The sequence below is a fragment of the Aethalodelphis obliquidens genome, unplaced genomic scaffold (genome assembly GCF_003676395.1).
Source record: "Aethalodelphis obliquidens isolate GAN/ISIS:26980383/991018 unplaced genomic scaffold, ASM367639v1 scaffold1, whole genome shotgun sequence".
In the NCBI taxonomy this organism is placed as follows: Eukaryota; Metazoa; Chordata; class Mammalia; order Artiodactyla; family Delphinidae; genus Aethalodelphis; species Aethalodelphis obliquidens.
In genome coordinates, this window is record NW_020837945.1 from 15,848,137 (window position 1) to 15,863,909 (window position 15,773).

At 37.9% G+C, this 15,773-nt stretch overlaps 1 protein-coding gene across 1 annotated transcript; it reads right to left on the minus strand.

The window, feature by feature from the left end:
• Nucleotides 1-1,121: 1,121 nt before the first annotated feature.
• On the minus strand, nucleotides 1,122-15,402 carry HEMK2 (HemK methyltransferase 2, ETF1 glutamine and histone H4 lysine). The gene is made up of 6 exons (XM_027101817.1): nucleotides 15,257-15,402; nucleotides 12,964-13,050; nucleotides 10,903-10,993; nucleotides 7,125-7,208; nucleotides 2,519-2,660; nucleotides 1,122-1,452 (listed from the first exon to the last, which is right to left on the minus strand). The coding sequence occupies exons 1-6, from the start codon at nucleotides 15,388-15,390 to the stop codon at nucleotides 1,346-1,348; spliced, it is 645 nt and encodes a 214-aa protein (XP_026957618.1). The 5' UTR covers nucleotides 15,391-15,402; the 3' UTR covers nucleotides 1,122-1,345.
• Between the last annotated feature and the right edge of the window lie 371 nt (nucleotides 15,403-15,773).

A 15,773-nucleotide genomic window follows, 5' to 3' on the forward strand; every position in this document is an offset into this window, starting at 1 on the left:
AAAAATCCACATATAACTCTACAGTCAGCCCTCCGTGGCATCCATGGCTTTAACCAACCACTGATAGTGAAATACTGCAGTGTGTCTTTATTGAAAAAGATCTGTGTATAAGTGGACCCGTACAGTTCAAACCCATGTTGTTCAAGGGTCAACTGTATATTTTAAATGGTGGGGAAGTTACAGAAGAGGTTCCTAAATTTAGTAAAGGTAATTTGACATTTCTTGAAAGATACATGTGGGCTCTTAAAAATGTGATTAATTTGAGTGCTGGGTTTATTTACATACAACTCTCCGGGACCTAAGAAAAAAATGAAAGCAGTCTGCAATATATATGCAAGAAGAAAACAGAAATATATGATAGAGGATAAAAAGTAGGAAAAACGTGACCAAGGAGAAGAATGGAGGAAGAAGCCATTCTAAATAATAGAAAGAGAATGGAGACAATAAGTAAAGGTAAACTTAAAACATTTTAAATAAACGATTGTGTTTAATTACAGAATACACTATGATTGTACAAATGCCAACACAAAAGAATGAAAGTTCCTCTATTCCCACCTGTTATTTACCTTTTGAGAATTTCTTATACACACATACACACAAACTTTCTTTGTTAGTTTTTCAAAAATATACATATAGGTTAGTACTATTTTGCAACTTGATTTTTTTCATTACTCAGTAGTACATCATGAACCTCTTCTGGTTCAGTATATACAGAACTTACTTGTGTTTAATGGCTGGATATGTCACTCATGTTCAGTAACATGAACATACTGTAATTTATTTTACCAATCCCTTTGCTGATGGACATTTAGGTTAACTTCATTGTTTTGCCATTACAGGTAATGCTGAAATGAACATCCTCTTCATATACAAATATACATATATATATATATATTTTTTGCGATACGCGGGCCTCTCACTGTTGTAGCCTCGTCCGTTGCGGAGCACAGGCTCCGGACGCGCAGGCTCAGAGGCCATGGCTCATGGGCCTAGCCGCTCCGCCAGCATGTGGGATCTTCCCGGACCGGGGCACGAACCCGTGTCCCGTGCATTGGCAGGCGGACTCTCAACCACTGCACCACCAGGGAAGCCCTACAAATATAATTTATTATATATTCTCCACATATATGTAATATATAAAATTCAAATTATATATACATATTATATATATTTACTTGCATTTGTGCAAATATTTCTGTAGGCCTGATTCCTGGGCAAAAGGAAATGCCTTACTCTTCTGCCTTTTTCTATATGACAAATTTCTGACTTTATTTGTTAACTAAGAAATGACTTCTGTTTCAAAATATGCCAAATGCATGCAGCTTTCAGTAGCACACACTGTAGATTAGGACTTGGTGAACTTGAGGACTGAAAGGATTTCTTGGCCTGCTTGCCTGGAAAGTGCAGTGGTCCCTTGTAAACCTTTTGTCTTCATTATTTTCAAAATTTCTTCTAAAACGAAAATTAAAACAAAAGGTAAAATCCAATTAAATCATATGGTGAAGTACATATTATCACTAAACAGTTTAATAAGATGATAAACACAGACTATTTACAAATTCTATTTATCTAAGAAAATAGCGTATACCATGTAATTTCCATTGAAGTGAACTTGGACTTCAGACAGATGAGAGCACCTTGGATTTTCAGGGTGTTGCTGAGAATTCTAATCAGACTGAATAACTGCTTTGCAGTGGTAGCCTACTCTGGACTCAACAGAAACGTTAGTTATACTTGCTATTACAGTAAATGATTCATTTTTTAGTTGCTTGGCTCTAATCTCTGCCCTATATCCTCCCTTTTGGATGAAAAATGCCAACGAGGGTGTGTGCAAATCATATACTGACACTGAAAAGTGGTAGTAAATGAAGTAGCTTATTTCTTTAAAGAGTACTGAAAAAAGCAAGACCTTCTCTTTCCAAATAACTAACACTAAAAAGATGAAACCAAGAAACTGGGGTCACAAAAAAAAAACAAATCCTCAAAACCAAACAAACCGAAAACCCTAGTTAATTATGATGTGATTTGAGGGGCTGAGAATGTAACATATAAGATAATAATCAAACCTGAGATGTACAGAAAAGAGAAGAGAGATTATGGTCGATTTAGTTAACCAAGTAATCTGAAAACCAAGATATAAAAATCCTATCAGGAGATACCTTTCATGATAAAACTTCAGATGAACTAAAGAGTATGCAGCAGAACTGCCAAGACATGAAGACTAGAATATAGAGAGAAAATTCACAGGGTGAACTGAGGGTGAGGTGTTTTAAGAAGATTATAGATTCTGTATTTGAATATTAGTTGATAAATTAGGGAAAAAAATCTCCCTCACTCCAAAAAAGACAATACTTTTTAAAATCAGAAAAATCTACCTCTAAAAAATCTCTCTCCTCTTTCAACATGAATGTTATGTCTGTATTATCTGTTGTCAGTGATTACATTCATTAAGTCTTTGACATAATTAGCCTTGATTTCAGCAAAGTAAATGGTTAAAAGATAAACTGGTCTGTATTACCTGGATTGTTTTCTTTAATGGTGACTAAATAGAACAATCCTCTTGGTGAAAGGAGCTCTGGAGCCAGTGGAAACAATCTGTCCATGACTTCACGACCATTTCTGCCACCAGCCCAAGCTGCCTCTATCCCGTGACTCCTTACCTGTGACCAATTAGAAAGATTGTTCTGTTTTGACTTAAGTTACATTAAAAAAAACTGAATCTTTTTGACAAGTAACGTTCACCAAACAGTTATGTACTTTTTATTTTACTGCTGATGAGGAGGCAGCAGTAAAGCTGAATCTGAGCCCCATCATTTCCTAGCATGTGTGACCTTGCATAAGCCTGTAATCTTTTTTTTTTTTTTGCCCTTGCGATAAATCTTTGTGTGATTAGCAACATAAAGCTAAAGGTCCTAAATATCTGTCACCATTTCACATTTAATTATGGCAGCTGGCACTACAGGAGAAAACTCCCTCACAGAACCCTTCATGTCTCCAAATCTTATACAGATAAGTCTGCAATCTTGATGAATTAGTTTCCTCTCTTACCCGTAAAATTAGAAAAACAACAGTTTTATCTGTAAAATTAGGAAAATGATAAAAAATTATTTTTGTCCTTTAGGAATAAATGAGGAAGTATATTTAAAGTTTGAGAACAGTGCTCTGTGCATAATAATGTGATTTAATAATAGTTGATACTATTAATACAATGTTTAAATTCTTATACTTAATATAGAACAATTAGGAAGAAACTGAAAGGGAGAACTTGTATTATAAGAGATCTACTTTGCAGAAACAAAGTTTCAAAATGTCCCACTGTATCTGGCTGTCTTCTAGATTACTGAGAGTACTACAGCCCTTTTTCAGGAACCCATTTATTACATAAAAGTACATTGAAGCATTTTTTCCTACAATGATCTAATTACAGTATAGAAACAAAACCCATGAGTTTATATAGTATTAAAAATCTTTAGATGCTTAACATTGTATATTGTTTCTAAAACTTAAGAATACATTGAGAGATGAATGGATAAAGAAGATGTGGCACATATATACAATGGAATATTACTCAGCCATAAAAAGAAATGAAATTGAGTTATTTGTAGTGAGGTGGATGGACCTAGAGTCTGTCATACAGAGTGAAGTAAGTCAGAAAGAGAAAAATAAATACCGTATACTAACACATATATATGGAATCTAAAAAAAAAAAAAGTGGTCATGAAGAACCTAGGGTCAGGACAGGAATAAAGATGCAGACCTACTTGAGAATGGACTTGAGGACACGGGGAGGGGGACAAAGTGAGAGAGTGGTAGTGTATATATGGACATATATACACTACCAAATGTAAAACAGATAGCTAGTGGGAAGCAGTCACACAGCACAGGGAGATCAGCTAGGTGGTTTGTGACCACCTAGAGGGGTGGGATAGGGAGGGTGGGAGGGAGGGCGACGCAAGAGGGAAGAGATATGGGGATATATGTATATGTATAACTGATTCACTTTGTTATAAAGCAGAAACTAACACACCATTGTAAAGCAATTATACTCCAATAAAAATGTTTAAAAAAAAGAATATCTTGATGAAATCACTCAAAAACTACTTAAACCCTAATACAATTATTTTCTTCCTAATCCCTTTAATGGTTTTTGTCCACATTTTAGTTTAAATTATTTACATACAATTATACATTCTGCTTTTATTCATTTATCATGGCATATATTTCCCCATTAAAAATAATTTCTTGGGAATTGCCTGGTGGTCCAGTGGTTAGGGCTCCACACTTCCGCTGCAGGGGGCATAGGTTTGATCCCTGGTTGGGGAACTAAGATCCCGCAAGCCCGTAAAAAAGAATTTCTTTATACCTATAACCATATACATGTAAAATTAAGAGAAATATGTTTGTATACCTCCTTTAAAAAAAAAAAACTGTACTTTTCCCTTTTCCTGTTTTGCTTGTCTGCTACCCTCCCATCTTACATACACACACACACGTTTTTCTTTTTTGTCCGTGTTTTACAAAAAAAGGATTATATCTACATTCTTGCCTGTATCTTGCTTTTCTCAACAGTACCATATGGAAATCTCTTCATGTGATCAGGTATAGTTCAATTTCCTTTTTAATGGCTGCATAATATTTTATTGTGTTAGAGTATCTTTTCTTATTTAGCTATTGATGGGCATTCAGCATGTCCATTTGCATAATTTTTTTGTATCTAATTTAAATTATTCTCATATTTATCATAAGCTCCTCAATATAATTTCCCACATAGTTAATAATACTAGGGAATTTATCAGTTCCTCTGCTTTTTTTGTCACACCTTTCATCCTGGAGACTTCCCTTTTCTAACATTCCAAGAATTCCCTTTTTCTGGGGCCCATATCTTCCCGTTTCTTGGCTTACTCCCTTATTTTGGTGGAGCCCATTCTCTGGATGTTTCACAGGGTAAAGTTACCCGTGGAAAGAGTGCATGGTGATGACAGCTTTTGCCAAGCCTGTCCCTTGTCACTTCTGTTTCAGTGTGGACTAGGAGCCCTCTGTGCTGGACCCTGTTTACACGCCCCCCAGGGATGCTCAGCCAGGTTTGTCTGCTTGCACTAGAGACCACCCGCCAGGAGGATCTCCTGGCGACAAGCACATTCTCACAGGCCATGGAGGGGAAGTTTTCATCTCTGGAAGGAGTCACGTTCGGTGGTCTGCTGACTGCCTGCTACCTGGGCTTTGCTGTGCCTTCCCCTGATCCTTTATAAGTCACAGGTACAAACCAACAGTACCTAACCTCATGTTGAGTGATGTAATAGTAAGTATAGCCACAACTTTTTATATGTACAAACTCCTATTATTTGTATGTCTCCTGGATCTAACCTCTAAGTCTCTTAACTTTTACCTTCATTGTTTCCTTTTTTTTACCTTCATGCTCAATGCACTGAAATATTTTCATTTAGTTTCCATACCACTGATTCAGGTCTTGACAGAGACTACATTATCTTTAAATTCATTTCCTAATGTTTTACATAGTAAAACATATTTTCAGGCTCCAGAAAATCTGTGTTGTGCTGTATTTAACCCTGCTCTCCAGCTAATTGCTCAGCTAATGGAAATTATGACACTAGCTCTCTCTGTTGCAACTGTGACAAAGCCCAAGTCACTGCCCACACTCAATTACGTACATAATTACACACACAGCTTAGGAGTAGGAATGTGGGAGAAAGGAAGCCCATTCATCCCATCATGTTCCCAGAATCTCCTCCTCATTCACTAGTCTTCCCAGTAGTCTGTAGACCTGATAAACCATGATTTACTTAACTGTCTCTCTTCTGTTACATATATAGGTTCATATTACTTGTTATCATAAATAAAGGTGTACTAAACATATTTTTGTAAATTACAATTTATATTCTATTGTTAATCATTTTCCTAAATTAGATCTCAAAGACTGAGGTTACTGGACTAAAACATTTTTGTCACGCTTGATATTTATTTCCATAGTGCTTTTCTAAAGAGTTTTATTAAGCTGCAGGGACTTCCCTGGTGGTGCAGTGATTAAGAATCCTCCTGCCAGTGCAGGGGAGACGGGTTCAATCCCTGGTCCGGGAAGTTCCCACATGCAGAGGAGCAATAAGCCCGTGCGCCTCAACTACTGAGCCTGCGCTCTACAGCCTGCAAGCCACAACTACTGAGCCCACATGCCACAACTACCGAAGCCCACGTGCCTTGAGCCCTTGCTCTGCAACGAGAAGCCACCACAATGAGAAGCCCGCGCACCACGACAAAGAGTAGCCCCCGCTCGCCGCAACTAGAGAAAGCCCGCGTGCAGCAACGAAGACCCAACGCAGCCAAAAATAAATAAATTTATATATTAAAAAAAGTTTTATTAAGCTGCATTTCCCTCAACTGCTGTTCACCTTATGACAATGACTTTCCTTCTCACATGAGTTCATATGTCAGGGGAGCAACAACTTCTCAGTAGTAACAGCAGCAATATAGACCCTTCCCATCCTGGTAAAGGTGAATGTAATATTTATCAGCCTTGCCAGAGAGTGATCATCAAAGAATAAAATAGGTACAATAATTCAGAGGAAAGCTAGCTAGTCCATCACTAAACTTTTGTCTGCTTTGACCATTCTTTCTTTAAACTGGGAAATGGTTACTGCGGTTTTCCTCTTCATCACTGGAAATGCTACAGCAATGCATGTCAGGGTTATAGCTTTTTCCTACCTGAGATGAGGACTGCTTTCCCCCACCCCCACTTCCTGACACCTGTGAAAGGAAGAAAGCTAAGGCTTTCAGAAATAATTCCTATGTGAATTTAAGGTGATTAAAAATATTTTTTTTTGCAAATTTGTTATTCATGATAAAGGTACACACAGATACATGAATTTAAACACCATGGCTTGATTTGGATGGGATTTTAAAGAATAGATATGGACCACAGTTTGTATTTCCATTAGTTTTAGGTTCCTTTCCTATGTCTACCAATAGTATCCAATAATTGACAATTACGAGTAAAATGAGAGCAGTCTGTGTTATTAGCGGCTGACTGATGTCATATGATGAAGTATGTTTGACTTTTAGATAGAAAAAAGCTGAAAATATTAGTAATTAAATTTTGTTGTATGTCTTACCTCTTCAGGTGGAGTCACTACATAGGGAGGATTAAACACCAGAAGATCAACTTTTTCCTTCAATCTTGGTAGCAAGCCTTTGACCTAAAAAATGTTCAAAATAGTCAGAATTTTAAGCTGGACCCAGAAATAATAAATAAGTAGATGGATAGATAGGTATCCATCTAATCAATCTTTAAATATACTCCCTCATGTTTTTAGAAAAAATGTGTTAGAGAGCCAAATTTAAGACAGAAATGGAGATAAATATCTTTACACTTTCATTCAGATAAAGATTATATGCATTTACCTAAAAATAGGGAAAATAAACTATTTATCAGAATGAACACTCTGCTCTTTAACAGCTCACATGTTTACATTCTGGGCTCACTTTTAGAAGATGGAGGCAAGCTCTCACATATTCTGCATAGATTTGTGCACAACTTTAAAGTTATAGCTGCTAACTTAAACATTTATTTTCTATAACCAAGGGAAATATTTTACAAGATGACAGAAAACATACATGAATGACAAAAATATCAGAAGACAGAATTTTGTTTTTCTTTCTACGTCTTTAATTACTTGTATATGTATTGGCTAAAACAATTAGATATCAAAGAAACAAAGGACTAAAAATAGTGGGAAGAGACCTGAAAACATCAGTTGTTTGGCATTTTATAAATATTTGAACTGATACAACTTTCTATAGAATAAGAAAAATGTCTTTTTAAAGAAAGTATATTTAGGGCAAAATGTCATTTAAAGCATCCCTCTGATTGAATTAAATAACTAAGTATTTAAAAAATTATGTCTGATGATGTCATCCTATACCTTCGCAGGCACAGTAAAGTAAAAATGCTGTATCCGGATGAGTTCTCACCCCTAAAGCCATTTCCTTCAAATATTACTTCACACTGACTCTCACTCACGAATTCCAACCCTGTTATTCTTCAAAGGTAATTTCTTTCTCTACTCATTTAAAAAGAGAACAGATAACTATTTTATGGAACATAATTCAGGTGTATCTTCTACAAGTTGAAAGGCGACTAGTTAATCTGCTGTTCTTTCTAGTAATAACATTGGTGAGGAAGTACATTTGAAATAACCAAAAGCTTTATTTTCAATTCCATAAAGAAATTAAGTTTCCCAATTGTAAAAAGAGTTCAAAAATGTAATTTTCAGGAAATGCTGAGTAAGGAAATTAGAAAAGAGTTTGCTGTGTAATTACTTATGATGGCCCTGAGGTACTATATACTAATAATCATTTCAGTACTGGACTTCAAATAAAGGAACAAATTGATACTAAAAAAATAGAAAATTACGGAGTTAAAAAGAAAATGGATTTAAATGAGAAGTCACTGTGGACTGGATATAAAATCTAATTACAGTCAACCCTCACTCATCCATATCTACCTTTTGAATAGTCTCACAGCACTAGAATAAACCCAAGAATTAAGAAGTAAGCAAAAAAGGCCTCTGACAGCAAGTTTTAAATCCATACAGCAAAAGGTACTCTGTGTGAGAAGCACTTATTCAGAATCCCTTAACTCTTAGTTTAAATACAAGTCTAACTAAATTAATTGTTTGGTATTCTAGCACAAAGCACATGAAAAGAGCCAGGAAAGTGCTATCAATGGGTAGCAGTGAAACATGACAACATAAAGCAAGTGAAAAGACAGACAAAGAGGAGAGAAAATAAAAACTCAAAATCACTGCAGGCTATAGCTACTTAATGTAAAGGCAGAAACACCTGAATAAACCTTAGTCATTATCACGTATAGTACAGAATAATAACTGATATTCATATTAATGACCCTGAATCACTAAAAGGTAAAATTATGTTCATTTTGTTTTAAGAATGTAAGGAAATGCATAAGACATATTTGAAAAAGGTTTTTTTCTAAAACTACAAAAGAAATACAATGAAAGTACTACTTTGTGAACAAACTCAGTTAACCAAAACAATGATTTTCTTTTATATGATAGCTGTGACACCCTATGTCCAGTGTTCTGAATACAAGCAAATGTAAAGAGTTTTGTAATCTGATCACAATACCCATGCTCATACCTATCTCTTCCTACCTTCTTTGCCACAAGTCAACACTCCGCATCATGGTCAGCTTTCGTTACTGAAAGAATGGATTCTGACAGCTTTAGAACTGACTACCACCAGTCATGTTATAAAACAGCTGTGAGACCTCTCAACTTTGATTCAGAAGATGTGGGCTTAAATTCTGGATTTATCACTTTATTAGTTATGTGACTTTCAAAAGTGTCCCTTACCTCTGTTAACAAAAATAGATATTCTGAATTTCTTGTATCTCTAAAGTTTTATTGTTCTATCAAAAAAAATATAATACTAATTATGGACACATTAAAGAAACAACTTTAAAAATTTAGGGACTTCCCTGGTGGCACAGTGGTTAAGAATCCGCCTGCCAATGCAGGGGAAATGGGTTTGATCCCTGGGTCCAGGAGGATCCCACATGCTGCGGAGCAACTAAGCTCGCAAGCCACAACTACTGAAACCCGCGTGCTCTAGGGCCCATGTGCTGCAACTACTGAAGCCCGCATGCCTAGAGCCCATGTACTGCAACAAGGGAAGCCACTGCAATGAGAAGCCTGTGCACCGCAACGAAGAGTAGCCCCCGCTCGCTGCAACTAGAGAAAGCCCGCGCACAGCAACAAAGACCCAACGCAGCCAAAAATTAGTAAATTAATTAAAAAATAAATAAAATAAAAATTTAAAGAGTAAAATCACCACACTGATTGAGTATCTTTCTTGATAGTCTAATTTTTAATGGCAGTAACAACTTCTAGTGGTATGTATAGAACTTCTTAGATCTTTGGCTTAATTCCTTCTAAGTTGCAAAATCATTTGTGAGTTTAAAAAAGAGAAAAGCTCAATACCCTTACCAGTACAAGAATAATACATGTCAAGAAGCATGGAAAGCATTTTATATTTCTTATGCCCACCTGTACATACTATTATGATTTTTGCTTATAAAAAGGCATTCACATTTATAACTGAAAAAAAGTTCAGAATCATCCAAATCTTACTAATATAATGTAAAATGTTTTAAAAACTGGAACTGAAAAACGTACGATGTGTAACTTAAAATGATGGTAGTCGTCATTTGTTGTTTTTACCTGCCCAGGACCCATTCTGCCTTTCATCTGATTACATGTCCTTGACTTTCATTGGGGAAACTCTACCTCCTCTCATTCTCAATCCAAGTGGCTTGGATTATCCCAACCGAGCTGCTGGAGTGGGACTATGACTCAGGCTCAAGCCAATCATGTGCATATTCCAATCCCCCTTGAGAGATAGGTGTATGACTAAAGCTGATATAAATGGCACTCATTCTGGGGCTTCTGCTAGAGTAACTGAATAGAAAGTGTTTCTTTCCCTGTGAAGTTGCTGAGAAACAAGATACATACATGCAAGCATCTTGTTACCATGAAGGGAACGACTGCTGAGGAATACAGCCACTAGAGAGAAGTTTACAGTTAAGAAAAAGATGCCTGTAACATCATTTGAGTTCCTGAAACTGTTCACTCTTTTTATTAAAGCCAGTTTGAGCATTCTTCTGACTGAAAGATACCTGATCTATACAGGCCAAGAGAAAGTTCCCTTGAATTGTGGAAAAGATGGATTATCTCAGTCAAGAATTTACTTTGTTCAGCGGGTTAAAAGTTAATTAATGACTCAAGTTTCTTTGACCTAAATCACCTTGACCTTAACTTACTTGAAAAGAAAATTAATTATTACAGTACTGGACAAGGACTAACAGCTTACCAAATCGGTAATTATTGGTTGAATGTGGACTTTGTTACAGCGTGCTGTCTCCAGGGTACATGCTGCTGCCTCAGGGTTGACATCAGTGCACCTATAAACAGAAAAAAACCAACTACATCCTGTGTCTACGGACAAAAATTCAAGGAATGCTCTACTCCTTTTACATAAAGTAGATCTATAAAAAAAATTGGAATGCTTTAATAATGGTGAATTAAAAAAAAGAACTCAGGGGCTTCCCTGGTGGCGCAGTGGTTGGGAGTCCGCCTGCTGATGCAGGGGACATGGGTTTGTGCCCCGGTCCGGGAAGATCCCACATGCCGCGGAGCGGCTGGGCCCGTGAACCATGGCCACTGAGCCTGTGCGTCCAGAGCCTGTGCTCCGCAACGGGAGAGGCCACAACAGTGAGAGGCTCACGTACCACAAAAAAAAAAATTGTTATATTGATATAATGTCCAAGAGTAGAAGAATACACTTACATGCACACATATCTGAAGGAATTTATTAAATTATGAATCCAGCAGGAGAATACTATGTAGCTACCAAAACTGAAATTTAAAAGGAAAATGCTCATCATACAATATTAAATGAAAAACATGGGAAATGAAAAAACAATAGAGGAAACACAGTTGGACCATGTGTGGTAAAATTTATAGGTGATTAAAAAAAATTATTTGGTTGCACCTGGTCTTAGTTGTGGCACGTGGGCTCCTTAGTTGCGGCAGGTGGGTTCCTTAGGTGTGGCATGCAAACTCTTAGTTGCAGCATGCAGGTGGGATCTAGTTCCCTGACCAGGGATCGAACACAGGTTCCCTGCATTGGGAGTGTGGAGTTTTAAACACTGAACCACCAAGGTGATTTTTATTTTCTTCTTTATATTTTCTATATTCTCAAATATTCTAAAGAGAAATTTTATTAACTTCCAATTTTTTCTGATAATCAACTTATTTATCTGAAATAAGATTCATTTTTTTATTCCAATAATTTAATAGAAAATTAAAATAATATATAATATGAAAAAAATTGAGAAGATGCTGAGCTGGTGCAGGCCCAGGCCGGCCTAGTACAAAGTTAAGGAGGTAGGGAGGAAGGTGGGGAAGCAGGAGGGAGGCAAACTGCCCTGCACAATGGTGAGGAGGCAGCTCAGAATGTGGTGGGTGTTATCAACGGCTGGCTTGACACTTTGGTGCGTACAATGTACTAAAAAAAACCAAAGGGAATTCTAAATCCTTCTAAACCAGCTGGTGAGGGAAGAGGGCAGGACAAGGATGGGGATGAGGGAACCAGTGTAGGCCTTCTGAAGGCCTCTGAGGGGAGGGGCTGGAATGTACTGTGTGGTTAGCAATGAGGTGGGAATGGATGGAAAAGGGCCAAAGTGAACTGTAACATGCAATGAAGGGATGGAAGAAAGACCCACGACTTGGCCAGCAAAGCTGGGGCAAAGGTCTCGGAAGGGGAGGAAGAGAGCGAGGGACTGGGTCCCAGTAGCTTGGGTGCAGTGGTTAAGAATCCACCTGCCAATGCAGGGGACACGGGTTTGACCCCTGGCCCAGGAAGATCCCACATGCCGTGTAGCAACTAAGCCCATGCACCACAACTACTGAGCCTGCTCTCTAGAGCCTGCAAGCCACAACTACTGAGGCTGCATGCCACAAATACTGAAGCCCACACTCCTAGAGCCTGTGCTCTGCAACGAGAAGCCACTGCAATGAGAAGCCCGCGTACCGCAAGAGTAGCCCCCACTCGCCACAACTAGAGAAAGCCCATGCGCAGCAACGAAGACCCAATGCAGCCAAAAATAAATAAATAAATTTTTAAAAAAAGATTCAAATTTAGAGATGACCTAAAATTATTATGCTTCTTATATAATTATGCAGTATGATGGAATGGTTTTGAACACGCAATTATAACTTTTAGGGAAGCATAACTTGCATCTGAATACTTACTACGCTTAAATAGACACTATCAGATACATATTATTTACTTACAAAAATGATTTAATTCAAGCAGTTATATCCATAGTGAATCTCTTAGACCAAGATGTGGATGAATTTGTATACTTACATGTACAATGCTTGAGGACCTATCATAGAGGCTAGGAATGCAGATACCACTCCAGACCCTGACCCTACTTCAAGGCATATTTCCACTCTAAAAAAACAAAATAAAACAAGTATTAGTAGTGGTATTAAAATACACATCTCGGGGGGCTTCCCTGGTGGTGCAGTGGTTGAGAGTCCACCTGCCAATGCAGGGGACACGGGTTCGTGCCCCAGTCCGGGAAGATCCCACATGCCGCGGAGCGGCTAGGCCCATGAGCCATAGCCGCTGAGCCTGTGCGTCTGGAGCCTGTGCTGTGCAACGGGAGAGGCCACGACAGTGAGAGGCCCGCGTACCGGGAAAAAAAAAAAAAAAATACACATCTCGGAAAATAACTCATGCTACTTTTATGTCTGTTTCTCCAGCATCATCCCTCACCTACAAATATATGGAAATATAAAAGAAATTTATAAATAAGCTAATTTCCGACAACCACTTTGTGCTTAATACTGCATAGTTCAAAACTGTTTGGGGGTATGTAATTTATTTTAAGTCTGTAAGATAGTAATATAACAGGTAGCTTTCAATTAATTTCTATAAAACATTACATAAACCATGGAATGTTAATTTAGGGTTGGAAATATTAATATGGAAGACATCAGCCCTTCCCACAAGGAGCTTCTAGTTTGGTATTTCCTAAAATGATAGGATATTATTACAATATTTATTTATGAAAAACATTTTCTCTGTCACTTTGAAGTAATTCATAAGTCCATCAGCATATCCCAGGGAAAGAAAAGTTCCCCCATTCTACTGATAATAGATTTAGAGCAGCAAAGAAATTCCGTATTTGTACAGCTTTACACTGAATTGGGAAAATATCTGAGTATCTGATCTTAGAATATTAATAATACTCCTAAGAATGCTATTGAATATAATAAATTCTTGATTCTACTGTATTTGTCCTTCCCTATAATCATATATATACATCAAAGGCACGAATTATCCCCATTACAGAAATAGGTTTGATGGGATATAGGGGCCTCTCTAGCACCTAACTTTCCAAACAACTATTCAAAAACAACAAACTCCAGGGGTTTCTCACTTTTGGAACCATTTCTACACATCTGACAAGCCTTTACTGTGCTGTAGGAAGGTCTGTTGAATCTTACCAGGCGGCTTCTACTTGAAAATAACTATTGTGGCCTCATAAATAATTAAAACTCCAAGACCAGAAATACCGAAGACTTTAAAACAAAATCAGTTCCTTTTACAGCACACTTTGCAAGGCACTTTGTGCTTGTAAATCTTTCTGTGATATCTTGATAGTAAAAGACAAGTTATAAAACAGTACTGTTCCATTCTATATTCCAGTAAATCCAAAAGTTCCATCGTTCACAATGAAAAACTAGTTTAATAATAGTTGGGGCATTTTACACGTGGAAAAATCTGACCAAGAGGGATAAATAAACACAATATGGATCTTTGAAGCCTGACAACTCTTTGTTTCATCCTGAGAAAACCCATTTCAACTCTTGATCTTTACATAAATCTAATTATCCAAATTTCCTTCATTTAAAAAATGACAATGTAAAGTATTTACTCTTTTTATATTATTAATTTAAAACTTATATGAGCACGTCAACAAATCAATTTTAATACTTATTAGGAGCTAGGGTATATTCTATAGGCAGCTAGCTGCATGTAACTTTAAATTTTTTACAGTTAAATGAAAAAATCAGTACTAGTCACATCTCAAGTGCTCAGTAGTCACATGGGGCTAATGGCTGTTGCTAGATAGCTGAGTATGCTATTCAGTGGGTTTAAATACACTCCCCTACTCCAATATTTTACAACCTCATTTCCTTTTTGTGCCCTTCCATTGCTAGAGGATGCTTTTATGCACTGAGTAAATTAATGCCATGCGACACTGTTATCTACTAAAAGTTGTAATATTAAGACGCAGCGTTTTCAGAATGTTTTGCTTTTGAACGTGTTATAATATCGCTACTCTCAGGGGCTTAGGGTCCTCAGTTAACAGCTGATAGGAAAAGATACATCCCGGCGTGGTGAGGAAGCATGGAGCCCCTGAAACCAAAACACCACCTTGGCAACTGCGGACAGATCCCCGCTAAACTGACTACGTGTATCCACGGAAAAAATCCTCAGTTACGGTGTTCTGGTGTCAACTGTCGCCAAGTGGACCGACACCGCCTCCTCTCGGGGACGGCGGCGACAGTCCTTGCCTTGATCGCCCGCGGCCGCCTCTCCAGGACTCCCGAGCCCTCTCCCGCGGGGACCCTCGCCCTCCTCGCACCCCGTGAGTTCGGCTGCCGCCGCCTCGAGCGCGTCCAGCAGCAGAAATGTGTCCTCCGCGGGCTCGTACACGTCGCTGAAGGAGCCACGGCCCACATGCCTGTACAATGGCGTAGGGAAACAAGGCGCCGCCATCTTTCGCTCCTCCGGCCCACGCTTATGCGCAATGCGCATGCGTACGTGCAAGGGCGCAGGCCCAGCAGTGGGGGCGGGGCACCGGGGGGCGGAGGGTCACCTCGCTTACAGGTTGTCAGCAGATGCACCTGGAATGTCTAATTAGACGGTTATATAATCTGCAGCTACTAACATTTACTTTCTTCTTTAGAGTATTAAAATTTGTTTTATTTTGTGGACTAGCACCGGATAGAGGCAGCGTCTATTGTTTTTGATTAAGGGGAATGTTTTCTCTCTCTATTCTACACTTAGAAGTTTCCTTCTATTCCTAGTTGGCAAAGATTTGAAAAAATACATAATGTAATGGTTACTAAATTTAACCTTTTTTTTTCTTTTACATCCAT

What these genes read in the sequence shown, in the direction of transcription:
- HEMK2 (XM_027101817.1), bottom strand. Translation starts at nt 15,390, where the DNA reads ATGGCGGCGCCTTGTTTCCCTACGCCATTGTACAGGCATGTGGGCCGT. An exon ending in TAGTGACTCCACCTGAAGAG is followed by an intron (nt 2,661 to 7,124) that starts GTAAGACATACA and finishes AATTGGTCACAG; the next exon opens with GTAAGGAGTCACGGGATAGA. An exon ending in CATTAAAGAAAACAATCCAG is followed by an intron (nt 1,453 to 2,518) that starts GTAATACAGACC and finishes TTTTCGTTTTAG; the next exon opens with AAGAAATTTTGAAAATAATG.